The sequence below is a fragment of the Salminus brasiliensis genome, chromosome 1 (genome assembly GCF_030463535.1).
Source record: "Salminus brasiliensis chromosome 1, fSalBra1.hap2, whole genome shotgun sequence".
Taxonomy (NCBI): domain Eukaryota; kingdom Metazoa; phylum Chordata; class Actinopteri; order Characiformes; family Bryconidae; genus Salminus; species Salminus brasiliensis.
The window spans coordinates 31,948,261-31,976,011 of NC_132878.1; the positions used below are offsets into that span (position 1 = coordinate 31,948,261).

The 27,751-nt window shown below is 41.8% G+C and overlaps 2 protein-coding genes across 3 annotated transcripts in view; one reads left to right on the top strand and one right to left on the bottom strand.

The window, feature by feature from the left end:
* Positions 1-1,302: 1,302 nt before the first annotated feature.
* rab10 (RAB10, member RAS oncogene family) lies at positions 1,303-20,831 on the bottom strand. Of its 2 annotated transcripts, XM_072677686.1 has the most exons (7): positions 20,125-20,831; positions 5,965-6,025; positions 5,577-5,715; positions 4,296-4,385; positions 3,853-3,954; positions 2,539-2,669; positions 1,303-2,500 (listed from the first exon to the last, which is right to left on the bottom strand). In XM_072677686.1, the coding sequence occupies exons 1-6, from the start codon at positions 20,249-20,251 to the stop codon at positions 2,583-2,585; spliced, it is 606 nt and encodes a 201-aa protein (XP_072533787.1). In that variant the 5' UTR covers positions 20,252-20,831; the 3' UTR covers positions 1,303-2,500; positions 2,539-2,582. The 2 variants fall into 2 exon arrangements, with proteins under 2 accessions (XP_072533787.1, XP_072533777.1); XM_072677676.1 differs by having other exon boundaries at positions 1,303-2,669.
* Positions 20,832-24,254: 3,423 nt separating this feature from the next.
* Positions 24,255-27,751, top strand: part of kif3ca (kinesin family member 3Ca) — a 38,523-nt gene continuing 35,026 nt past the window's right edge. Inside the window, exons 1-2 of the mRNA XM_072677664.1 lie at positions 24,255-24,322; positions 26,472-27,080. Coding sequence (XP_072533765.1) covers positions 26,601-27,080 — 480 coding nt within the window. The 5' untranslated portion in view covers positions 24,255-24,322; positions 26,472-26,600. The remainder of the gene's footprint in view (positions 24,323-26,471; positions 27,081-27,751) is intronic.

Here is a 27,751-nt window from a genome sequence, read left to right on the forward strand (position 1 = left end):
AACACCACACCATGCTGCAATCAACACAGCAATCAGGGCCAGACTTTAACAAGACCACAGAAAAGACCAGCTTTCACAAATAAGAATTCATGTTCCTGTAGGTCAGGACTTTCTTTTGGTCTCTCCACAGTTCGGCTCAAACCCCTTAAACTACAAGCGTATTTTAGAGACATCATATTAATACTTATTATACTTATTACTACTAGCTATTCAATAACTACCATGGATTATTAACTACTATAAATTATTCAGTAACCCATATAAATGATCCCTTAACCTCTATAAATCATACAGTAAATACAAAAAACTATGCATGATCTACTAGAAATGATTCAGTTACTATGAATTTAGTATCTACTACATTCAGCATCTACTTTGAATTTGTAGTACCAATTCTGAATTTAGAACACTACTGTGAATTATTTAGTAACTACTTTTAATTATTCAGTATCCCATAGCCTGATTCCATAGCCTTTATAAATGTTAAAAATATTAGACATATCTATTATGAACTATTTAGTGTCTACTACAAGATATTTAGTAACTTTTAATGTCAGTATCTACTATAAATGTATCTACTGAAACTTCTTCAGTATCTTCTATGAACAATTTAACAATTGAATTATTCAGCAAACCATTAAATTCTTATTTAGTATCTACAAATGACTTCGAATCAACTACGAATGATTCAGTAACTACGAATTATTCAGTTTCTACTTAGTGATTCAGAATTTATTCAGAATTGATCAATTGATCAATATAATAGTTTAGTACCCACTTATAGTATCCAGAATAAATGACTCAGAATCTATTATGAACTACTGAGATATTCAGTATACCTTCAATTATTCAAAAACTACAAGTATGTATATGCATCCACTGCATTATTCAGTGCTAGGAATTTCTCAGTATCCACTATGGATTATTTGGAATCTACTAACAAATATTCTGCAACTACTGAATTATTTGGTATCTGCTATAAATGAATCAGTATCTAACTTAATATATTATGAATCAATCAATCATTCACGTGGTTAATTAATATCCAGAGTAATGTTTTTTTTGTTTTGTTTTTGTTTTTTTAAAAAGGGCCATCATGGGAATTCCTATTCTATATGTCTCTTAAATTGTGTTAGCAATCCACCTGTAAATAAATGCCGGATCTCTCATCTATACGAGTGTCCCTAAGCTCTTTTACTGGACAGGTAAAACTCTGCCTTCAAGGAGACCGGTATAGAACAGCCCAAAATTCTCTAGAAGCACAGATTCCTCCAGCTGAGAATGAAGAAACAAACATGTAACTTATACAAGCTTATTTTTAATGGATCTGCAAAACTGTTTGAATTTCCAAAGAGAACTACAACCCTTTCCCCCCAGAACTGAGCATGAGCAGTGCAGCCGCTTTCGCGGCGCACAAAAGTCTCCAAACCAAAAGAAAGATGGCATGCAGGAGCAGGGGGAGGGAGACACAAGGAAAGAGACCGGGAAAGGTGTGGCAAAATAAAATAAAAAAAAAAAAGAAACAAACAAAAAATATCATAAATGTGACAAAATCATGATCAAAGAAAAACAACACACACAAAAATGCCATTCTCTTCGGTTCAAACGTCTGTCCTGGCAGGTTGGGGAGTTCCTCAGGGAGTTCATGTGGAGAGGGCGGGCAGGTGGAATAGTTAATGAGGTGATTTTTGGGAGTGTGTGCACACGTGTGTATGTGTGTGCATGTGTGTGTGTGTGTGTGTTTGTGTGTGCACGATAGGTGTTGGGGGTCCATGGTGAATGGGAGTTTAAGCCTTTAGGCTCCACATTAAGGCACCAGACAAAAGAAAGAAACAAAACAAAACAAAAAAAAAAACATGAAGAAAAAAAAGAAAGAAAGAACCCCAGTTAGACAAACAAAGCTCCGTACACACTAACCATAGAGCTACACACGAAATATCCCAACCACCAACCCAGAAACTGTACAAAACAAAATGGGCTCGAATGTTCATGCCTGTTTGGATTAGTCAGCTAGTTTCACTTTCACACTGATGGGTCAGAGTCTTAAAAAGGTCCAGCGGGTCCTTCCAACCCCCTTTCATTCTGATTTCATATCTTTTTTTCAATCTTTATTTAAAAATGTAGTGGTGAAGAGGTTCTTTCCCTCTTTTCCTTTCTTCTTTTAAACCTTTAAAATAAATGACAAGAAACATGACATGATTTCTCTTTTTTTATCTATACATTTCTTTTTTTTTTTGCCGTCAGAAATAAAAATGATATTGTCAGCAAGCAGATGTGAGTGGAAGAACAAGAGTTGAGTTAGAGAGGGAGAAGGATGGAGGAAGTGAGATAGAGAGAGAGAGAGAGAGAGAGAGAGAGAGATGGTGAGACTCAAGAAAGTGAACGAGAAGAGTTAGACACAAAGGAGGAAAATGAGTGAGAGAAATTCTGTATATGTATGAGGCGTGTGTGTGCGTGCGTTTGTGAGTGTCTGTGTGAGTGAGTGAGTAAGTGTGTGTACGAGAGAGAGAGAGAGAGAGAGAGAGAGAGAGAGAGAGAGAGAGAGAGAGAGAGAGAGAGAGAGAGAGAGAGAGAGAGACTGTTCAACTGCAACACTTGGTCTTCCATCCTGTGACTCCGCCTCCAGTGCTAATGTCGACGTTTTCACTGTTGGGCTCTTTTACAGGTGTCTGAAAGAAAAAGAACACACCACACACACAGAATTATAGCGATGTTTTTCAGCTTTAACAAAGAGGTATAAATATACAACACTGTGCAAAAATCATAAACCACGTTCACATCACTTTCCTTGGCGTAGTGTGTTTGGCTTGCCCAGCCAGGCAATCAAACCCTAATATTCTACTGGGCAGCCAGTGTTGTTACCCTCTACACTACAACAATGCTTCACCAGGGCTTTTGCTATGACCGCATTTCATTTGGTTCCCCCTGAAAATACCCTGTACCCTTCTGTACCCAAAATGTGCATTATACGTGTTACAGCAAGGAGTCAGGGATTCGGTCCACGTGCACAGATTTCTACAGGACACTCTTTGCGAGTCTCATGACTCACATAAGAGAGTGCACTAGGGAGTGGGAGTCGTTTGGAATTCAGCCTTAATTTGATGTTGATTGAGCATGTGGAATTCTTTTAGGAAAGGCAATGAATCTGTATGGAAGCAGAACGATCAAGGATGAATCTAATGCTAAGGAATCTTTGGTTAAATAATTTTTCTGCCTCACTGAAGACCTTGTATTATTATTATTATTCTTAGCATTATCATGTGTACTATGATGAGAAACATATCTGCACCTATTACAGCTACTACCGTTTTGCCCTGCCCATTCACACTGCAGTTCTCAGGAGTGTTTCAGCTCAGACTGCTTTCACAATGGGGCACAATAATGGCTGACTTGCAGCAAAACGTAAACCAGAACTGTGCAACGCTGTGAAGTTACATTTGTGTAAAATCCTGTGATATTAAATGACCACCTCAGTCCACAAATGTATCACTTTTAGTGATGGCTCTTAGCTTATCCAGAAAGGCATGTGAAAAGAGTGTCTTTTAGCTGTGGCTCAAAGCATGAATGCCACTTTTCTCATAATGCCGTTTTAACAATAATATGGAAGAGAAGACTGTCTCCTCATTATTTAGGCCAAGCCTGTTCTTCATACTGAGGAAGACACTTTGGGTAACTGTAGCTTCAGCACTCAGCTTCATGTTTAGCAAAGGATTAACACGACTGTTTTGTCTAAAGGTCTCTGCAGGGGTATTTTCTTCCTTAACTGAAACCGAACACAAATTTCCCATTTTGAAAAGCTGTGAGGTGGCAGATTTTTTGACAGGCAGTGTGTACACATTCCCTCGCTCATACCTTTCTGAGGATGTCTTCTGCTAACGTGAGGAACGCCTTCTCAATGTTGATGTTGGCTTTCGCACTTGTCTCAAAAAAGCGGATTCCGTGTTCTCTGGCAATCTGAACACAAGATCATAAAGACGACCAAAATCAAGCTTAAAGATGAAAATCATGTTCATTTCTCTCTCTGTGTGTGGAGGGTGGCATTACAGATTTCAAAACAGCCAACTTGCAGCACATGAGGACATGTTTATGAGCAAGTCGAGAAATCACACACACACACACACAAACACACAGAGACACACTTGGAAAGAGATCTGGTATAAAGTGGTCCATATTGCCCAACAGGCAAAGCCTTGAAGTAAACAACTTTCAAATAGCTCCCCAGCACAGTGCCAAGCTTCCCACTGTCTCAAACACACACACACACACACACACACACACACACACACACAACTCACCTGTTCTCCCTTAGCCTTTGGTACGACCCGTTTGTCCTCCATATCACACTTGTTGCCTAGCAGCATTCTCTCCACATCCTCATTGGCATGCTGCAGATCACACACACGAGTATAGCCCATCATAACACTGACATCTTTGCAAACTGTTTCTACATGAAATGCATACAAATAAACCAGATTCCAACAGCCTGACAGTGGAGGAGGACAGCGTTTACATGAGACGTAAAGACTCTTACGATGACTCTTCTAATGCCATAATAGAGCCCTATTTGGTTCCAGAATGAACCATGTAAGACAGATGTGTGAACTTCGAAGAACCTTTACATTAAGTGACAGTTCACTAAAACCTTTAAAAGGATTTTCTTTCTGAAACTGAAGGTGGTTCTTCTATGCCATGCCACCCACTCCAACATGCCTAGTTAAGTGGTTCTTTTCTATGATGAAAGACCTTTTGTAGGCAGTTTGTAACAGATCCCTCTAAAAATGCCTCTTTATAGCACAGACAGGATTCCACTACTGTTGCTATGGTTAGGTACTGAGCCCTATATAAAACTTTTTTGCTTAAAGCGCAGTATATAATTAAAGCTCCCTCTACCACCATGTTCAGTGTCTAGTCACCATTCTCCTGTGTTCACAGCTCATATAGTTACTGTATACTTTACAACAGAATTTACTGTACACTGTTTACATTGTGTACAGTCTGTATTTTTAGCATTTATGGTCTGTTTGCATTGTTGTCTGCCTGATGTTAAACGTAGCTCCTTTCTGAAACAGGCCTACATTTTGTTTCTCTCTCTCTCTCAACACATTTTATGATGAGAAGGAAAGAAAAGTTAACACTGATGCTGAGAAGACTGATGTGGTCATTCTGACACACTGTAATACACAACAGGAAGTGTAGGGGGCGATCTTGATTGTTCCATTGCAACAAAAAGAAAAGGACACATAACTGGATAATAATAAAGGATTCATAAAGCTACAGAACACCTAGATAAACTGACAAACATTTATAGACATTTATGAAGGCTTATTCCAGCAGGTATCAATTGTCAACTGGATTTGGGATAATTATTTATTTTTATTTTTTTAATTGTTTTTTTTTTTTTTTTTTTTTACAATTTACAAATTGTTTACACAAAATGAGTAAGTACAATATGAATGACAGCAAAAAATACAGTCCACACAAGCGCACACTGAAAGAACAGTAGCCCTGTGAACCAGCAACCATACAGACCACACAGATCAAACACAGCGTAAATTATAGCTTTCTAAGAGACTTACCTCGTCAATGTTCCGGAGCCACTTGCTGATGTTCTCGAAGCTCTTGGCATTGCTGATGTCGTACACAAGCATGATGCCCATGGCTCCTCTGTAGTAGGAGGTGGTGATGGTGTGGAACCTCTCCTGCCCTGCTGTGTCCCTAAACAAACAAACAAACAAACAAAAACATTAGCCTTGGAGCAGCGACATACACAAGCTAAACTACTACTTTTCTTTTCTTCACTGTTTAGACGTAACTCTATAAAATGCATGCATGTGTGAAGGCTTTGAGATTGTGGGGTAGAGAGCCGAAGACATTTCTGAAGTACTCCACCCCACTGTGAAATAAAACATCAGTGGAGAAATTGATTCACCTGTTAATAAGGTGATGAACACAGTCCGTACTTACCATATCTGTAGTTTTATCTTCTTTCCTTGCAATTCAACTGTTTTGATCTTAAAATCGATTCCTAGAGAGAAAGAAGAGAAGCTGCAGTTGAGGTTGAGGGACCATGAGCGAAATAATAAGCAGCTCAGAAATTACAACAAACCTGCCAAACACTCAAGCATTTAATTTGGTGCTTATTGGTGCAGTCATTACACACTCTTTAGTTCATTCTGGTTTTAAACGCCAGCTGTTCTTTACACGGTGTGAACATTTCATGACAAACCAAGCAAATAAATCACTGCAATTACTTTAGATCAAACCTCCAGCAGATTGCTGATGTCCCTGCTGTAACAGATTTACTATGTCTGGCAAATTAAACCAGAGTTGACTCAAGCGAGTTTGAGCAGGAAAAGCAAAAATGCAGGAATACAGCTTTCCAGGAGTGGAATTTACGACCCCTTGTTGATATGTAAATAAGTGTAAAGCTGTTCACGTCCTCACACTTCTGTACACTCTAAAGCACAATCATTGTATAGTAGCCTAACATATTGCAAAAAAAAAAAATAATAATAAATGAAGGCATATTAAAAAAAAACATTAGGCTCCACTTCCCATATCAGAGCACTTTGTAGTTCTGGAATCCCAGACTGTAATCAATATCTTTTCTGCATACTTTTGTCGGTCTCCTTTGACCCTGTTCTTCAATGGTCAGGACCCTACAGGACATGTGACCACTTGTAAAGGACTAGAGGATGACCAACACAAACTGTGCAGCAACAGATGAGCTTCTGTCTCTGACTGTACATCTACACGGTGGACCAACTAGGTATGGTTGTCTAATAGAGTGGACAGTGAGTTGACAGTATGCAGAGAAACAGATGGACTACAGTCTGTAATTCTAGTTCTCCATAGTATTCCTTTATGGTAAGTGAAGCTTCATGTGTCTACTGGGGCTTGTACGTTTTTACTGGGTCAAGGAGTTTAAAAAGAGTGTGGGGTGGTAATGTTGTGGCAGATCGATAAAAAATTTACACTGCGATGTAAAGAAGGTGCAGCACTTCCTCTCTGCGACTCTACTAGTTCACATCACACAGTGTGTGAGCATGTGCAGTTTCAGGATAGACTGGTTACAGGATCAGATTCTTTCCTCTAAATGTCTAATCCAGCGTTTTCTGCCTGATACATATCTCCATCCACACACTACCTAAACACACGTGTGCACAATATGAAACACTACAATACCTCCACACTCCCGGCCATGACATTTCATTCCTGAGGACCAAGAAGCTACGTGATCAGACTACAGAAGCGAAAACACAAAATGTGACACTGCAAATGTTCCACACACACACACTTATGAAACCTGAGACCAAACCCAGATCAGCCTCAACCTTCAGACGATTTCAAATGTTCAAACAATCTGCAGCCAAAAGAAACCCTTTAAACTGCAAATTACAACAGGGCAGCACCAGTTACTGATACTAACATCGGACTGATCAGTAGAATACATTATTTATTAACAAAGCCGCTAATGACACACCCAGCGCTGCTACCAAAGGCTGTTTACTTGCTTGTCGTTTGACTGTCAGAAGTGCAAGCACTAAACTGGAGTGTGTGGCGCAGTTTGCCTCGGCCGAACCCCTGCCGACGGGCAGTATGGAAACTGCCTGGCGGAGCATGTGGCACAGACTGGCACTCGCTGGCATGGGCTTGAAGAGGCCCATCTCAATCTGTCCTAGTGCTGAAGATTTAGCAGCTCACACACAGTGGCATTATTTAGAAAGGAAGGGGGGTGTCAGTGAGCAGGAGTGAGATTGCGAAAGCCCTGAAAGAAAGAAAGGAATGAAAGGAGAGCATTCGCTTGTATAGTAAAGTATCTGCTAAACTCAACAGCACCAGGACAATCAGTCTCAGTCCTTGTCCAGGAACGACTGGGTTTACAGGAGGAATAACTAAAATTATGGTAACAACATTTTGCGCTTATTCAGCTCAGATTATAATGATACCAATCCAATTTTTAATTATTTTATTTGCAATAATGCCACACAACCTATTAGCTAACCTAGGCTGCATATTCCGCACTACAGCAAATTCTGCGTTTTTTTTGTACGTGTATGAAACCGGTTACAATTTAATAATGACAAAACTCCAGTGGAATCATTTCCTTTTTTGAACAGACCCAGCACTGATGGGTTTGGCTTTTTCCATTGACTACCCAGGTAAAATAACCATTTAGCTGTAAATACTCTAGGATTTCATAATGCTCCAACACATGCAGACGTGTCTTCATAGAGCGCTGTAGTTTCACAGTATTACACTAAGCTGTGTAGGGGGAGTTAGCATTTGATTCAATTCACTGAATCAAATAGGGATATACACATACTTATTGTTTACTTATATTTAGACTTTTGATACACTGTATTTCCCAGCCCAATATGTTCAAAGGTTTGTGTACAACTGGTTCTCTAGTTTTTCTTCAATAACCACCATTTAAAAAAATAAACAAACAATCAAAAAAAAAATGACTTCAGTTACAGTGTCTATTCCTCTGGGAAGGCTTTGCACTACACTTGGGAAGACTGCTCTAAGAAGTATTTGATTGCATTAAGCCACAAGAGCATTAGTGATGTCAGGTACAGATGCTGGGTGATTAGTTCTGCCACTCCAGCTCATCCCAAAGGTATTGGATGGAGCTCCATCGCTCCAGAGAACCCGGTTTATACCCTTTTAGCAGACCTATGGCTCATGTGCAGCTACACCAGCGCATTCTATTCTATTGGCCAATGCTTTTTTAATGAAGATTTCACACGCTTTTACAACCTTAAGCTTTTGGATGTATAGTGCACCTTTACATCAGGAATGTACAAGAGTGGGCGATAGACACCCCCCCCCTCAAAAAAAATCACATCACACTGCCCTTTTCAGAGTAGATGTGCATACTGCATCCTGATGAGATTTTAGCCACATGTATTTACACTCCGTGGCCAAATGCATCTCCTGTTTCAGACCGAAATCAAGAGTCCTGAGTTGGGTAAAGAATGCAGAAACTCTTGCTGTGCTACCATTACTACCAGTGTTTTTGGCTGTTCTGGAAGGGGTTGTGGTTGTTGAATGCGTCGAATGCGTCTCAGATCACCTCCTGAAGTGGTTTGACAGCTCAGCTCTGTAACTGGTTTAAATGAGTCTTGGGTGCGTTCACACTTGCAGTTTTATGTGGCTTGACCTTATTCACATATAATCCTGATGCTCCAAACGGATGAAGTGACTGGGCGTAAACGGGGTCACGGTTGAACGCCACCGGTTTGGTTGTTCAACTCCAGACACTGTATGGATTTCAGTTTTACCCAGCAGCTCGCCTGATTTACTTTAATAAAGGACTGATTAGACTGAATTAAACTACTGAATGTGGACCGGAAGTACTGGTTTTCCTCAGAGAGTGCGCTGGAAACGGTTAAGCTAGCACACTTGCACCCACTCTCACACAGTGACAATACACTGTACTTGTTTACCTGCACTTATGTCGAACATACTGAACTCTGACAGGCCAGATAACCGTTTTACGGGTCAGTTTCTCTAACACGCTGTACTGTGCATCATGAACTGCACAGCAGCCTGATGTTACATTTCTATAGTGAAATGTCTATGGCCATTCAATCACGCTCACACACACACACACTCACACAGCTGCAGTACGGGTGGGACCTTCTTTATTAAATGTTTTACAAATCATGTAGCCAAAGAATGAGTCACACTTGCACAACATAATCATTCACAGAAACACACACGCACACACACGCAGTTACAAGGCATGAAAGGCTCTACATACCTCACATCTTAAGAGGCTATAACACCCCTGAAGTATATAAAAAAAAAAAAAAAAAGTCAGAAAAAGATGTTGGATGAGAAACAGAGAAAGTGTTAAAGTAACACACACAAACACACACATCAACCTTTGGCAGCCCGACAAAGGACACAGCCTTACTCTCCCTCTCACATTCAATGGACCTGCATAAAGAAATCATGAACAGGGCCTTACAGCAACACTGCTTGAGCATTTAAGTGGAATTCCTCTGATTTGGCCAGGACTGTTCACACTGGAACTAGACGTCTGAAAGTCTAAGGCCTGACACAGTTTTTACACACTACATGTGGCATGAATAGTTAGTTACCAGGGTTTTCTAAAAATGTTAAACCTATTAGGGGTAGGGTGCTATATAGTTTTTCAGACATTGATAACACCACTATTTTACCACAACAACCACATATAAAAATCCGAATTTCACACCAAACCCCCACTCTGAATGACCATCTACATCTTAACCAATGGATTCAGCAGAAACTTTCAAAAATGAGTAAAATTTTACCGGAGTCCTACAGTTTCAGCAACCACATCAGCAGGTCTACTAGAGACTACTGAACAACTCCACAGCGTGTGATGTAGTCACACAGTTAGCACCATGCTATTTGTGGGGCATAAGCTTTCATTACTTGTTAGCTACATTAGCCTCATAGCTCCAGCGCTACATCACAGGTCTTTGCTGCATCTGAGCTAGGAGGAGAAATTGTGCAAACTGCTTTTGATCTCTTGCTGAACGACTGCTGTAACACTTCAAACCCCAGAGAGATGGGCTTTCTGAAGGTGCGTTCTGACATGACAGCAGAAAAAAAACCTAAGGGTTATATAGAGATATGAAAGACATGGAGGGAGGGGGGAGCGAGTGAGCGAGCGAGTGAGAGAAACGAGAGAGATCAAAAATCAGACGGCTGCTGAAATATGAGCTGCCTCAAAAGAGAATTCCACCAAAACCATCTCCTAATGCATTCTGGGATGGATAAATCGTGGTCGTCAGCAATGCTTGCACCGCATGATAACGTCCAGCAGGAACGCAGCCTGGTTGGTGTGCACGTGGAACGCGCAGAGCATCAATTTCATAGCTTTCTTTGAGGTGTCTGGGATGACTGGCTGCATTTTCTCCTCAATTTGCATACAGAAATGATTGCAGATTCTGATCTGTCATGATAGAATTGCTTCATGAAGTTTCTAAGCCCAGAAAAAGACAACATCCGCGTTTCTGTGGCTCCAGAGACACTTTCAAAAGAAGGGTGTTTGACTGAACGCTAAAGACATCAACTATTAAACCTTCCCTGATGTGCAAGAGCAGCGAGCTACACATCCCACTGGCAACAAAGACTGATTAGGTTAGCTCGTGCAGAGTCACAGCAAACACTGGCTGTTTTACGGCGGAACAGGGCCGCGTGGTTACGGCAAAAATCACCATCCTGCTCATTACTGAGATTACAAAGAGATGGAAAAATAGTTTCAATTAAAAAAACAAAAACAAAACAAAACTAACGGGAGACATTTCTGTAATTAATCAATCACACAATTATGGATTACAGCAGCTTATTTGTTTTTATGCATCCTGTCTCAGAATGCTGCAATTGCTTGTTCAACCACTATATGGAACTACGGAGCTTGCATACGGCAGCAGCAGCTAAAGGAATCACGTCTAAAGTGATGGAGTTTTAAACGATAAGCAGTCCACAGTGCAGTTCGGTATGGGAATTCACAGACACTCTCTCAGCAAATGTGCGGCGTTTGACAGTGTTTTCAGTAAGGTCATCTTAAGAAACAAAGCAGGAACATTACAAAAGCCCTGCATGCGAAGCATTAGCCTTTCCAGGGAAACTTGGTAAAGTGCAATCCAGCCCCACCCTCATGCTGAAAGACAATCGGCGATTAGTAGTGGCGCCCAAAACACTGATCAGTCCATCTCTAATACCAAATATTTAACATGAATACTCATTGACTCATCATGCATTTATTAACTCGGAAGTGTGGAAGTTCCGTGTTCCCGGGCGGTCTGTGGCGTGTACAGTAAAGAATCGCAAGATGGATGACCTAGAAAAATCGACCAGCACACTCTACATTAAAAGCTAGCATATGGCAGCACTTAGGCCTCTATGAAGTCGAAGGGAAAAAGTACCTGGACAAGATCCGCACTATATGCAAGCTGTGTCAAACTAGACAAACCCCATGAGGCACTTCTACCGAACACAGGTGCAAATCCGAGCTCAGAGTTCATAACTCGCTCAACACTTTCAGAGTTGGGTGGAAGCTTTTTCTCTCAAGACAACCGTCAAGTCCTGTCACTTTAGTAAACCACCAGCTGACTCACCAATTATGGACACAGAAGTAAAACATCTCAACACTGAAGACCATTTTCTTTATATTCAAAATATAAACAGTGAAAGAAACCCTGCTGACCTCAATATCATCACGCTAACCGGCAGCTGCTTCAGAAATTGAGTCCCAACAACACAATCACAGCAAGAGAGTGGAAAAGGACACATATGTTTAAATCTCTGATCTGATCTGCACGTTCATCCGTTCCATAAGCAAGCGTGTGTGTGTGTGTGTGTGCGTGCATGTGTGATTATTTCCATCATGAGCAGCAGAATGTGCTGAGGATGTAACCAGAGAAGTTACAAAAGGCCAGCAGAGGAGAGAGCACAACACACACACACACACACTCTCACACACTCTCCTTCCCTCTACCCATAGCCTCATCTCTTAAACATTCATTCTCTAGCACCCTTTAAGCCCCAATCAGCCCGTTTCTCATACCACAAAAGACCCTGAACAATCTACAGAACCGCTGCACCCAATAAAACATGAGCACTACATTGAACTTCTGCCACTTTCCCCTGAGCAGTGCCCATGATAGAGCCACGAACCTGCAACTCCTCATTTTATCAACATCATTTCCACTGCCTACAGTCAAGCACACTGAACTAGAGCGTTGATCACTGCAAGGCAGGCAGTATCGCTGTTAGGTGTCTACTGTTAACATGTGCAGCGACTCTAGTTGGGATAATCAATGACATGCTAAGGCTATTGCGCGTGTGTGTTTGTTATGTATACACACACACACGTATATATTTATAATGATTAGTGTTATTCTGGCCTTCACCCCACAGGTTGAGAGACAACAGCAGCAGTAGGGACCAATAAAAACTAGACAAATTACATCAATAAATGGTTATTGTGTATAATTACAAGAAATTAAAACACTACTTGAGGACCCCTCAGCTTGCATGTGCACAGAAGGGTGTGATCTGTGATGCACAGCTGAAGAGAAGTGTGAGGGAACCTCTACAGTGCTTTAGCATCTCAGCATCTCTGCTCGACCGTCACTTGTCTTCAGCTAAATGGTTCCTTTAGGCAGATGGATGTGTTGTATCCCTATATGAAAAACTGCTCACTAGCATTATTGATTAGTGGGTTTTGAACTTGACTAATATTATTTATTTAATTATTACCAGGATCAGTGTCTTACCCTCAGATTGAATTTCAGTTTTAGTCGTAAGGAGGGAACAAGCAAATGCGGTCAAACTCTTATCACATTAAACAGCAACAGCCAATGTTGCACTGTAGCAAGGCAGGAAAAACACTGATGCTTTAAAAATGGCTTTTAGGATCATCCTGGATGACAAAGCAAGCCAAATCAAGCCTCACCTCACACTCAAACACCACATAACCAAACCCAGGTCACTGGAGAAGGCAATTATGCTTGCATCAGTCGGAAGAAAGAATGGCCAGTGACAAGAAGGATAGAGGCAATCAGAGAAATAACTGATGAACAAGCCATTTAGAAGCCTAAACACCCAAACCTAAAACAGGACATTTTGGAAAAACACTATGGTCACCAGGGGGGGAATTTCAAGACTTCTCAGTTGAACCACATCACACAAGCCTATCTTGATACAAGTCTGTCCAATAAGAGAAGAGTTGAGGGACATTCATACTGGACGGCCCCTGACTGAAATGTACCTGGTGAAATGAGAAGTACTATAGATCACAGAATGTTTGGAAACTTTGAAACATTTGACAGGACATAGGGAAAGAGTGTGTCACCGGCTCAAAAGCCGGGTAGAACGGGCCCGTAGCTTGGCTCTTTTTAAAACGCAGGGGCCTCTTTGTGTGTGTGTATATATATATATATGTGTGTGTGTGTGTGTGTGTGTGTGTGTAACGTGATCCTGTTCTGTGCTCAGGGATGAAGGGGAGTTTCCGGTGGGTATTTTAGGATGCTGAGCCATCGCAGCTGCATCAGCCATATGCAAGAAAAGCTAAAAGAACTTCATCGACCAGGGAGAGAGCGAGCGAGCACAGGAGCGAACATATGAGGGATGGAGTGGAAAAGAAAAATCGGGCAAAAGGTCAAAAAGTCAAAGCAGATTGTGACTGAAAAAAAGACGTTACAAAAACGTGAACATTTCATGGCCCACAATATTCATCACTACAGTCTGAATTTATGCTGGCGCGGACTGAAGACACCAGCATCACACCTGTTCCACCGATAGGCAATGAAGAACTACGGCTACGATTACATTACAAGCCTTATTAATTAACTCAAGATTTTTTGCTCAGATCGGATTTGGCCATCTTGACAGTTCACATTCATAAATGCAAGTGGCCTGTATGTCCCTTACGTGTATGAATGTGTCCCTGAAACGGCAAGCATGCACACACCGATGTGCCACGTGGCTGGTGCTGGCTGAGGATGGCAGCACCAAGCGCATGTGTGAATGCATTAAATCCAATCTGACCGTTAACGTTCATGTCCACTGCCTATAGGATTCGGATCCGATCTAGGACTGTATATGAAAGCAACAGATTGAAAAGACTGGATTTTGATCAGATAAGCCACTTTAGTCTAGAAATGTGTGAATGTAGCCTATGACTACAATGCCTAAAACAAAATCGGCGCCAGCAAAAATAAACTTTGATTAATAACAGAATGCCATGGTAGGCAGGCACCCAATCAGCTACCGGTTACTTAAAGGTGGGCAATGTGATGACATTTTATCACTATCGTTTTACACTGTTTAACTGAACATAGGACAGCAGATTGACTGTATTAAGAGCTACTGCATTTTGTGGGTCAAAATATGACAAATTGCACAACATTACGGTTTATGTAGTGTGATGTATAACTTTCAGCATATTGCCTATCCCCACTTGTCTCAAATACAGTGCCATCACTGCATGAACCGTGCTGGTCTCGGGGGATGAACCAATAGCATTTTTTTTCCTACTGATACCTGAATCCACAAGCCAATAAATATATACCAGCTCAAAAAAACAAAACAAAACAAAAAAAAAAACTCAACTGGACATTTGCTCAAAATAATATTTACATTATTAGAATTACTATTCTATTATTATATATCATACTACTTTTATTTGTTATTTAAGTAAACGTCATCAGATTATTAAGCAGATGCACTTATTCAAAGTGATTTATAAGTGGTAGCTATGTTTTTTTTTTTAGCACCGCAGCCTGTGTGGAGCGATGGTGCTGTACACTATGCTAATGAAAAAATAAACCTAGTGTGAAGATTTATTTTTGTCTCCGTCTTTGAATTCTCCTTCTGAAACGCGGCAGAGGATGGTCATTAAACATGGCCACTGCGAGACAAAAGACATAGGACAGAAACAGACTAATAAACTCATAACTAATAACTATATAATAAACTTCATATCTGTGATCCTTGCAGTTGCTTAGAGTTTCAGAATAACGTGGCGGTGATGCTGAATAAAGTTGCACAGCACCGAAAACACTGCAGGCATAGTAGGGTAAAGCATCGTTCCAAAATGACTGACGAGATCCATGATGAACTGAAAGGTGTACACGTCTTTATTGATCACAATACCAATCTATCACCATCTCACTCATTCCTAGATCAATACAAAAACCCAGCATCGTTTCCCGTCAGAGCCAATGACATCACTGCACAAACCACATGCATCACCCGGGCAACCCCTAAACCTGCCTGAGGGTGCAGAACAGCTGCTGGAAATACCAACACACTGGCTGTGACTGAAACCGATCACTGCTGTCATTTCAGGACATTGTTCTAGTTTGTAGTAAACAACACGGATCCCTACAACAGTTTAACCCGCACCAAAATATGTTGCGAGATTCCTGTTGCTAAGCAACGGCAATCGAATATAGACCTACCGCTAAGAGCAGCTGGTTCTGAAACTTACCAAACACAGCACTGCTACTCATCATATAGTCACAACAATTAACAGCAATAACTTTGTAATTCTTGGTCCATGGCCTCGGGACGTGCAATATCGAAGCGACCAATTTTTGGAGATTTATATTATTGAGAATAGAAAATTCAGGTGACGGAGTTACCGTCAGAGCTACACAAGTCGATAAAGTCGATAATCCATGCAACATGTGCTCTAATAGTTGTGTTATGTTTTGCTACCGCTGTGCTGGAGAAGACGCTAGAAATTCTTAGAAATACCCCCAAATTATTTACGTTCAGTACTACTCTACTTTTCCTACAGCATAAACATTTATTTTTACATATTAAACTGGCAATAAACAAACACGTACAAACCCATTAAGAGTATGGTGTCAGCACCCAGTATCGTATCCATGTTGCTGCAGATAGCCAGGCCCTGCTACTGTAAAAAATTCAGAGACAGCTACTGGGAATTCATTTAGTTAAATGACTTCACTGACTATGCAAATACAAATATCAAAAATCTCCTTCTGACGTCCCACATCTATTACAAATAAAGCCAGCCTAAAAACACAGCCTACGATCCCTAATAGAGCTCTACAGCCTTTATAACAGCTTGGACCCCGATGACTGCCTCTTGAAATGTAATCAGTGATTCATTGTAAAACAATGTATTTGACAAAAAAAAAATATTTAGAATAAACTAAATATTAGCTGGATGTCTTGATGTACAAGACATTTTTTTTTAACCACCATTAGAAATCTGGTAGCTATACTAGTTAATAGTTGTGGTATACCAACCATGTCGTGAACGTGGTTGGTATACCACAACTATTAACTAGTATGGCTACCAGTATAGGCACCAGAAACTTAACGTGGCAAAAAAAAAAAAAAAAAGTCTTGGAGAAGCCTTACTCTGGTAACACAGAGTATACAGAGACTCATTTTTGCATATTTTCACTTTAGAAATACACCTCACCACTGATCATACACCTTATGATCGCCATTATGGTTCTGGATCTATTGAACAGCAAGATTAGGAAAGCTGACGGAGGTCGTTATTAAGCAGTACTGAAAGTCAGTCAGGCAAATGTAAAATCACATAAATTCAATTTTAATGTACAGGCATTAAACCAATGTAGTGCAATTAGATACAGCTATGCTATATGGTGTATTGTGAAAAACGTACCATTGAATAATTTCTTGTGGTCATCCATTTCACCCTTCCCTATGCGAAGCCACAAGTTTTGAAATGAGAATTTCACAAACAGCAGCACCAAGGAGCGAAGTCTATCTGAAAACCTACAGGACACTACTGCCTTGGCTGATCAACCATTGTTTTCACAATGTCAGACATTCTGTAACCCACAAACCGGGTTATCATAGGCCTGGTCCCAAATCTAAATTCTGTAGCTTCAATGCCATCTTGGCTGCTTTAAGATACTGTGAAGTTTTCCCCAACATCAGTTTCATCATTTGCTACAAACAAATGCATTTGTAGGCGGAGCACGAATGGGTCAATAGCTCGGTGTCACTAAAATCCATATAAGCAGCTTTGTCCTTGAAAGACACCCAACTTGTGACCTTTTCAGTCGCACAGCTCCACTTCTCACAACGTAGGTGGTTCGACTACAACACGCCATACACACTATTACAGGCTTTACACACTAAACTCTGTCTCTGTGAAAACAGTACCAGCCTGAAAGCACAACACACCTCTCTCCAAACACCCTCACACACATGCCAACTCTAAATCCATGAAAACAAAGTCAAGCGTGAAAACACGGCCCAGACATCTCAAGCAAACACACCGACATACTGACGAGATCCCAGGACAATTTTGCTTCATCAAGTGTTCTTCGGAAAACATACTGGAGAACAGTAATTAAAGGCAGGAGGACACTGGAACAGTTATTAATGTCCGTCAGTCTCTAATCGGATTCTCCTGGCGTGGATGCACTTTAACAAAATGGAAATTTCCGAGATTTTAGGTGATTTGGTGTGAAATACTCTGATCTAGAGGAAGTTATCAAGTCAGAATTGTCTGAAGACGTCTGAACACCTTCACCAAAACTGGTACAAATGCATTACCGGAAGCCTGCCACCATTATCAACATAACTGAAGACGACTTGTGTAGGTCGGGAGAAGTGGTTGGTTTGGACAGTAAATAAAAAAATGGGTATATCTGTGTTATAACAACGTAATAATGGTGACCCCTGTAGCTTCAATGGCATTTCAGTCATTTCGCTTTAAGATACTGTGAAGTTTTCCCAACATCAGTTTCATCAGTTTCCATCAACACCACTGTAAAGAACTCTGAATCTGAGAGATTCTCTACAACAAACCATTTCACACCAAACTCTGAGTGACCAAAAGAGAATGATTGGATTTTCTCTTTTTGACATCAGATACATACAGTTCAGGTCTATGTCTAAGTGATTTTAATGCATTTCTGTCTAGTTGGGGGCAAAAAAACATACAAAGATGAATTTACTACGACACATTGTTCCTCTGTTTAAGTGATAAACATCCTAATGGTCACCTTCCTCATGATCATTCCAAGTTTGATCAATAAATGACATCAAATTAATGAACATCAGGTTTCTCTGTGTTAAAGGATGCCAAGAACACCTGAACGTTAACAGCAGTGCGTGTAATTCGCAAGGGGCTTCAGACTGCTTTTAAAAGAGTAGTTCAAAACAAACCTTCTCCTCTCTGTGTATCAGAACACTACCACAGGGCAAAACGTCAGGTTTGTAAGACTAGCATAGAGGAAGAACAAGTCTGTTAACTTAAGCTCTGGTTTCAGATGCCAATGCATATCTGGAAAAGAAAAAAAAAATTATACCGAATGTCATCAATACTACTCGGCTCTTCTTCCAGCCAGTCTTGGCAACTTTTCTCACACTTGGAGGGGGGAAAGTGAGAAAATATTGAACATTATTAAAAAGTGCACAGCGTGACGTCACTGATGCACAGCACCACTTTTCCTCCTGTGGCCAACTACCACCTAACCTTAAGATCTAATGCATCTAAAAACAAAAACAAGGGCTGAGCAATTTGATGATTTTTTTTTTCCGTATTGTGATACATTTTGCTGTTCTGACACACAATATGCTTCTCTAAGTGGATCGAGGACATTGTAAGTGCTTAACAAACATGGATTTACTGCAGATTTCACTACAAAGTGTAATTTGACAAGGTTTAATTAGATGTTGTGCAGCAGATGTTGAACAGGAATCCCTGTATTCGGATGTTGTGACAGTGACAGTCTTTAAATATCATGATCTAGTATTTTACCATATCGCCCAGCCAGTCTGATGTCTACATTTGAACACCCCTATTAAGTTAACACAAGCTATCTAGATACTGAAATACCAGGGGCAGAGCTGGGGACCAGTGTTCTAGGCTTTCAGGGCAAGGATCCTAAACACTCCTTTGACAGGGCCTGTGTTCACTTAGACAAGACCAGACAGCTGGATAGCAATTAGCAACCCAGTGGTGCTCCTCCACTCGCCATGTACAATCATATAGCCAGCTAGTGTGATGTTTCGGCTGCCGGTATACTCTGCAGAAGGACTTGTGAGGAGTGAGGACGAGCTGAAGCCATTGTGTTTACACTACCAGCTACAGTGTGCAGCACAGGGAGAACTCGCTCCCTGGGATTAGCTAGCTAGCTATCTCTACCACTATTCAGTTAGGGTGGCTAGTGCTAGCTACCAACTTCTCACAGTCCTGGCTCGATACTCAGCTTTCCACGCAGATTTTTCCCACGCAGTTCTGAACGTGTAGCCAACATTTCTGATCGACTTCACTGAAAAATAAAAAGCACAACAGCGACCGAGGGAGAAGGCTCGCTAGTGAGAAGCTAGCGGTGATCGCGCTAGCTAGCTAGCCTAGCCTAGCCAGATAGCTAGCGGGCTAGCTCAGCCTGCAAACTTGCAGAAACCGGGCCTCGATGAATTCGCTTATTTTTCCACGCCCGATAAGGCTGGCCAGTCAGCCACACGGCTCCTAAGCTAGGACCGGGTTCTGCCACGGAAGGAAGGTAGCTAGCTAGCTACACCTGTGTGGGGAGGAAGGAGAAGGCTGAGGGTGAGGCTGAGGGGAGATTTCAGGGTGGTTCTCCTCACCTATGGTGGAGATGAAGGTGGTGTTGAAGGCGTCGTCTGAGAAGCGGAACAGCACGCAGGTCTTGCCCACACCGGAGTCTCCGATCAGGAGAAGCTTAAAGAGCAGGTCGTACGTCTTCTTCGCCATGATTTATTGATTTTTTTTTTTTCGTTTTAAAAAAAGCAAAAGTTGCGTTAACACTACCAGAAAATGACGGCGGGTAAAAGCTAGCTAAGTTTCTGCGGGTAAATCTGTGCGCTTTCCAGGCTAGCTCGCAGAGCTAAGCTAAGCTACTCTGGTTATCTGGAGCACAGCTAAAACGCTAACGACGAGGACTCGGGCCCTTTGTCCGACTCTCCCCAGCAGGCTGCCTAACGGCTCGGATCTCCGTCCTCACTCGGTTCGTTTTCAGGAGGCTGGTAATTCCTCTCCGGAGCAGATTTCCCCCTTCTTGCCCCCCACTCTTTCTTTCTCCCACACAGTCGGGACAAAATGGCTCCCTCAAAAACCCGACTTTACTCTTTTCTTCCAAACTAAACACCGAGCTGCTTGAAATTCTCAGCACGCCGCGTCATCCCAGCCGTATCTGTGGATTTGACCATCCGAAAGAGTTGCCCACGACGCTGTTTTGTCGGATCTGCGGCGCCGTTTTCCCCCGTTTTACTTTCCTAGTTGTGAAAGAAGCCGAAATACAGACGACCGCCGTCGCCTTCGAATAGAGCCACCAAAGGCGACACCCTAGATATCAGGCCACGCCTCCGTCCCGCCTCTGCTTCAGCGTTCGCTCTTCTGATTGGTCGAGACGGCCGTCCGTCGACTCCTTCTTCACCCGTGATTGGACATGCGGTCCACCGTCAAGCGGCATGCGGGCGTTCACCGACGATGCTTGTGTTTGGAAGGGGGCAAATGTTAATGGGTGCATGTCATTTGCCCCCTTCAGTTACGTGTTCTAAATACAGCTGGGAGAGACTAGGTGGCAGATCATTTCACAGAGGCAGTGAGGTCTCTCTCCGATGGCCTTCCTTTGGTGTGGAGTTAAGTGTATGTGGCATTTGGCCACTTCTCAGCTGCAGTGGTGTTGCAGCCCCCCTACACTGCACTGCCTGAGTGTCTCCCTGCATTAGCTAGGCCCACAATCACTAGGAATCAGTGACTGTTTGGAATAGGGGAATAGGGTCGTGGGGTGTGTTACAGAGCACAGACGTGGAACTGTGCTGTGCAGGTGCACTACAGGCTTGCAGTTGGGAAGCTGACGAATCCAGCTGTTGAGTCAAATCCGGTGATGTAAGAAGTGCTTTTCGGGTGTGTCCCTTCAATGTTCTGTCCTAAGCCAGAACTTGAAATCTCATCTCAAGGCGCAGATTCACGTTATTACTCTAATTAAAGGGTGTTTGAGTTGGGTTTATTGATATAGAGAACTTCCTCTTATATTTTTTTTTAACAAAATTAAATGTTTAAACATGTTTAAACGAGTAGTTTAGTGTGAAACACACCTTTCTGGGGAAATGTATCGTTACTGAGTCTGAAATATTCACAGTGGTGCCTCTAAAAGCCTCATTTTACCATAGGTTGTGGCCCAGTTTATATATATATAGTACATTCTTGGTGGAGGGAGACATGCAGGGCGTTCTAAGTCAAAAATAAAACCTTTTTTTTTTATTATTAGATTTGCCAAAAATTTTATCGTCATCTACATTTCATATAAAAATCAGAAGACCCAAACATTCACTGATGAGTTTGGATAGCAAAAGGCTGTATTTGTGTTGTAATCATGGTGACACTAAAGAGATCTGAGGAAACGAGATTTTAACCACTGAACTATACAGAAGTGTGGGAAAAATAAGGGAAATTCCCCTTTAAACACAACACTAGAGTTCATATAACCTACTGATGTATAACAGCAAAACTAAAGAAGGAAACTTCAGGCACTAAACATGTCTTGGCTGATTGACCATGGAAAGCTGTGTACATTTGAATGGTACACAGTTTGATTTGGGGGACGTTACGGCACTGTTTAGTTTGTTGTTAGCTGGAAGTGCTGGTAGACTTGCAGAAGCCTGGGGGGGCGCTGAGTCAGAGCTGGAGGGTGACTGGGCCTGGCTGTGGTTTAATGAGTGGCTCATTTGTGTGTGTGTGTGTGTGTGTGTGTGTGTGTGAGTCAGACAGAGAGAAAGCTCAGTTCACAGTTTGCCTGGGAATCAGCTTCCGCAAGTGGTCAGTTCAGAGCTGTCAAAGACGCTGGTCATGTGAGTTTTAGCGCACACACAAACACACACACACACACACACACCTGTATTCCCCGTAGTAACTCAGTACGATACTATGGTATTTCTGTGTTGCTGTATAATACAATAAGTACTGTTGTGTAGTGCTCTATAAGCTGTGTACTACCCCATATTGAACTATGGTAATGGTCTGGGTTTGCTGTAAGACTGCTGTGGGAATCCTGTAGAAAGTCCTGTAGTGTTACTATCGACCTTCCCCTAGGGATACAAGACTTGTGCAGGTATTTCTCTCTGTCTTTCTCTCTCTCTCTCTTAAACTCACACACACAGGCACACACAATAAGGGTGTGGCAGCTGTCCTGTCAGATGATCCATTGCCGAATGACTCACTTGCACATCTGGTTCTGTTAAACCCACCGGATGTCACACGCAGCTTCAGTCACAGAGCTGACCATTTAAACAGCCTGTCCAACTCAGGGCAGCTTTGTGCTGAGCTTTCCTTTATACAACAGAAAGTTACTGTTCTAAAGCCTGCTTGGCCGAGTCACACTCAGAGGCACTGTAAAAGGCACTGTAAAATAAAGCCGACTTAACCATGATACAATTATGTAAATGCCCATGCTGAGTATTGATGGTATATGATGGTAAAAAGTGGCAAACTCAGCAGTCAGCAGAGCCTTTTAGCAAGAGTTCAGTTAACTTTTGCCTTCAGCCACAGAGGACGAATCATTTTCTTTCTTTTTTTTTTCAGAAACACAAGCACTGGATGAAGCAAGAAAGTACAAGACATACCATGGGATATTTAAAGAACGAAAGGAAGAAAGAAATATGGAGAGAAGAAAAGACAGAAAAACAGGTAGAAGAAATGAAAATACAGGAGGAGGAAGAAGGAAGGAAGCGCAACAGAAAATCAAAGAAAAAAATACGGAAAGAAAAACGGAGAGGAGAAAAAAGAACAGGGTAAAAGCAAGGAAAGAAGTAAGAAAAAAGGGAGGAAAAAAGAACAGTATGACAGAGAGGGAGACAAAAGGTAAAATACAGAAACAATTACAAACGGAGAGAAGAAAAGAAAAGGTTAAAAGAAAGGAGGAAGGAAAGATGACAAAAAGGAGAAGAAAAAAGGAAAGAAAGACTGAAAGAAGAAGGAAGGAGGAGGAGGAAGGAAGGACGACAGAAACAAGGAGAAGAAAAAGAAAGACGGAAAAGAAAGAAATAAATACGGAAAGAAAACGGAGAGAAAAAAAAGAAAAGGCAAAAATGAAGGAAAGAAAGAAAACAAACAACTGGAAAGGAAGAAAAAGAAGAAAAACGGATGGAAAAGAAAAACATGTAAAAGGAAAATGAAACATTAATGAATTAAAAGAGAAAGAAGCAAGGTAACAAGAAGGTAAATTACATCTAAGCAGCAAAGCAAAGCTAAAGAAAACACAGCGTCGGGTTCATGACTTCCCACTAATTGAACTACTAATCATAATTAATAAACAAACTCATCCCACCAAGCACTGTCCTTCATTAACAGCAGGCTGTGGTTGCCAGGGAACACCAGTCCCTGATGAATCTGCATAGTTCTTTGATTTCTTTAAGCTGCTGTGTTGATGCAGATTCAGCTGATGTGTGCAGTGTGTATATCAAGTATTATACAACTCATAATTGCTTCATGGCTCCAGTCTTACACTTGAATCGAGCGTGGGCTGGAGGGGTATCAAGCCCCCTAGCACTGGGCAGCGTTGAGCAGTGAGTGGAACTGTGTTCTCTGGAATGATGGAGCGCCACCCAATACCTGTAAGATAGTTTTGAGTGTCAGAACTAATAGGGGATTTATGTCTGAATGCAATCAAATCCTTACAGCAGTGGTAAAGCGTATATTGGAAAGCCTATATAGGAGAGTCCCTGTTAATACTCTATACTCTTCTGTCGGTAAGGAAGAGAGAGGCCTGCTCGGCCTCTCAGTGGAGTGTTTCGAAAGCTCACGAGAGGAAGATCCAGGCACAAGGTATTTATCATCGTGACACACACACACACACACACACTTATCATGAAGACCACAGAAATGTTTCATGCAGGAATGTGGAGTATTTGCTGGCTGACAGTCAAAGCCAAGCACGGACTTGACAGCCTGCCTGTAGCACTGGAGGAAGATTCGCAGCAGGCCTATGGAAGCCAGGGAGCTCAGGGACCCCGGCCACTAGAGGGCCCCTCAATTATCATCGTGTTGGCCATTACCCTGTTTTTGCTAAGTCGTGTTTCACATGTGAAGATGTCAGAGGGTTATTTTATTGCATTTGTTTCTAGAGAGAGAGAGAGAGAGAGAGAGAGCAAATCATATAGCTAAAATATATATTTTATTCATTATGATTTTTCATATTTAATGCATCATAACACAATTTATCATGTCATGTCTTATGGTCAGAGAGGACATTAGTTTATCTAAAAACATTATTATTGTTATTGCATATATTACTGTATCAACAATATTATTGTATAGATTATATATTAGAAATATGATTTATATATTATATATAAAATATTATATTCTGTTATTGTATATAAATCAGTTAGTTGTTAGTGTACACTATTGTATATAAAGCCTTAATGTATATATTGTTTGATGTGTGTATATATATGTTAACTAACGTTAACTACCCTAATTGCTAACTGCTCAACTAACCCATTCATTTTCACATGTAAAATTCTCTTTGGCCCATTATGTTCTCTGAGCATGCCACAGCTCAGTCTATACAAAATGTCTTTATTTTAGACCAGTCAGAACAGAAGCTCTGTGGCATTTTACATCATTATGCTGAATGTAGCTGCTGCACATGAATGGGTTAGTGTGCCCCTCGAGATCAGTACTCTCATTGCTCTTCCACATCTTCGTGTTCCCCCTGCTTTGACACGCCCACTTCAACTCAACACGTGTTTGTGAATGAGTTGATTACTTGGGTCAGGTGTACTGGGAGCAGGGAATGCCCTAAAATGTGCAGGACAGTGGGCTTGCTCTAGAAGGATCAGAGAGAAGAAAGAGAAAGGAGGACCAACTGCTGGCAGACGGTGGAACTGTTGAATATGGCACTGCAGGTTTGTTCTCCTGCCGGCAGATGGCGCTAGAGCGTATGAAATCAGACCAACGGGCCTCACTGCTATAGTAGATATGAACGGTTCGCTCTGGAGTGAGACTGTGTGTAGATCGCATATGCTAAGAGACTGTAGGGTGTAGACTACAATAGGTCTACAGTAGAAGAAGCCACTTCACTCTGAAAAGAAGCTTTTTAAAATTTGTACTTTTGATTCGTTCATTTTCAACGCGACGCTTTTCTTTTTACTACAAATAATTTTATTACATATTAATAATATTAGGTATATATCTATACATTATTAGTAAAATAGACAAGAAAATTTTTAATTAAAAAATTAAACGAAATAAAGTTTGAATTATTCAATTAATATAAATAAGTGCTTAAAATATAAACGTATATTAATATACATATACTTATCATTAATCGACATTTCAACAAAAAATAAATTCAGCATTTTTATGTAATTAATTTACCGTACTTTTATTTTGATATTTCAATTTCGATGGAAAACGATTTATTTTTTGTGTTTATTATTAAAATAGTTTTAATTCAGTGTAATTTAAATCATGAGATCTTGATTTTTTAACAACAATAATAATAAATAACGTAATAAATCATAATTACACTAATAAAGTTAATAATACAATATGTAACAGTGAGTGATATATATATTAACATAATACAAGTATATAGATAAAACCTTGTCATAAATAATAATAAATAAAAAATCACTTTATTGTTATACTCGACCTTTATTACGTTAGCATTTTATATATCTGAACGTGTGTGAGTGTGTGTGTGTGTGTGTGTGTGTGTGTGAGAGAATGAGAGAGTGAGCGAGAAATCGAGAGGGAGGGGCGCGCGCATCTATCTCTGTTTGTGCGCGCGCTGGGTGTCTCCAGCAGCAGAGGCAGTGCGCAGCTTTGGGCAGGGCTGCAGAAATACCGAGCCGGACCGGAGAACCGAGACTACCACTGCTGCCTTCTGTCTTTCTGTTCATCTACAGCGGCGCTTTTGTTTCGGTCTCTCTCTCTCTCTCTCTCTCTCTCTCTCTCTCTCTCTCAGTCCGGCCATGACGGCGCCGTTACCACTCGTGTCGTTTTCCGCCCCCCTCCTCCTCCTCCTCCTCCTCCTTCATCCTTTTCTCGGCTGATTTCTCCGCTCCTCGAGCTCTTCACCGGGAGGAACAGGAGGATGTCTCTGAAGGCGAAGCACGGCGAGGCGGTGAAAGTGGTGGTCCGCTGCCGCCCGCTGAACCGCAGGGAGGAGGCGTGCGGCACCGAGAGCATCGTGTCCGTGGACGTGAAGCTGGGCCAGGTGGCGCTGCGGAACCCCGGCCGCGCGCTCCCGGACGAGCCCCTCAAAACCTTTACGTTCGACGCGGCTTATGACGGCTCGTCCCGACAGACTGACCTGTACGACGAGACGGTGCGGCCGCTCATCGACTCGGTGCTGCAGGGCTTCAACGGCACCGTGTTCGCCTACGGACAGACCGGCACCGGCAAGACCTACACCATGCAGGGCCAGTGGATGGACGCCGAGCGCCGCGGCATCATCCCCAACTCCTTCGAGCACATTTTCACACACATCTCGCGCTCCCAGAACCAGCAGTACCTGGTCAGGGCGTCTTACCTGGAGATCTACCAGGAGGAGATCCGGGACCTGCTGGCTGAGGTAGGCCACTGACACTGCTGGTCCATATGGGGTAGTGTATACACTATACACCCACACTAGACTCAGCACCAGTAAATGACTAAACAGCCCACTGGATCATCATCATCATTGTCAGTGTGCTAGCTTTACCACTTCCAGTGTTGTCCTGGAGGAAGGCCTGTATTTCCAGTCCCCATCCTACACCCAGCTTATCTAATTAGTCCTTCATTACAGTGAGCGGCATCTTTGCTTAAAGGAGCAGTTCAGTCACAAATCTAATAAACGTGATTGATCACTGAGCCCAGATACAGTAAATCAGCCAAGACAGGTTTGGCATCTGATCTGTGCTTCTTTACTTCAGATCGGGAGATGCTAGGCTACTGCTGCTAACAAACACTAGACGTGGACTGTCACCTTACCTTACCTTCACTAAAACATGCCCAAAACACCCTTCAGCTGATCTCTCAAACCCCTTCCAGGTCTTCAATTGACTGGCACAGACAACGCTAGCAGCGTATGGGGGTGGGGATGGTTAGATTAGCACGATTCTAAGGGCCTGTGACTGACCGGGGCCCCAAAAATGTATTAAATAAGTATTCTGGGGCCCAGTGTACCATCATTTTATGGGGTCTAAATTCCCTGGCAGCACCCCTGGATGAGGCAGCCATGTTGATTGACCTTAGCATTCTGTA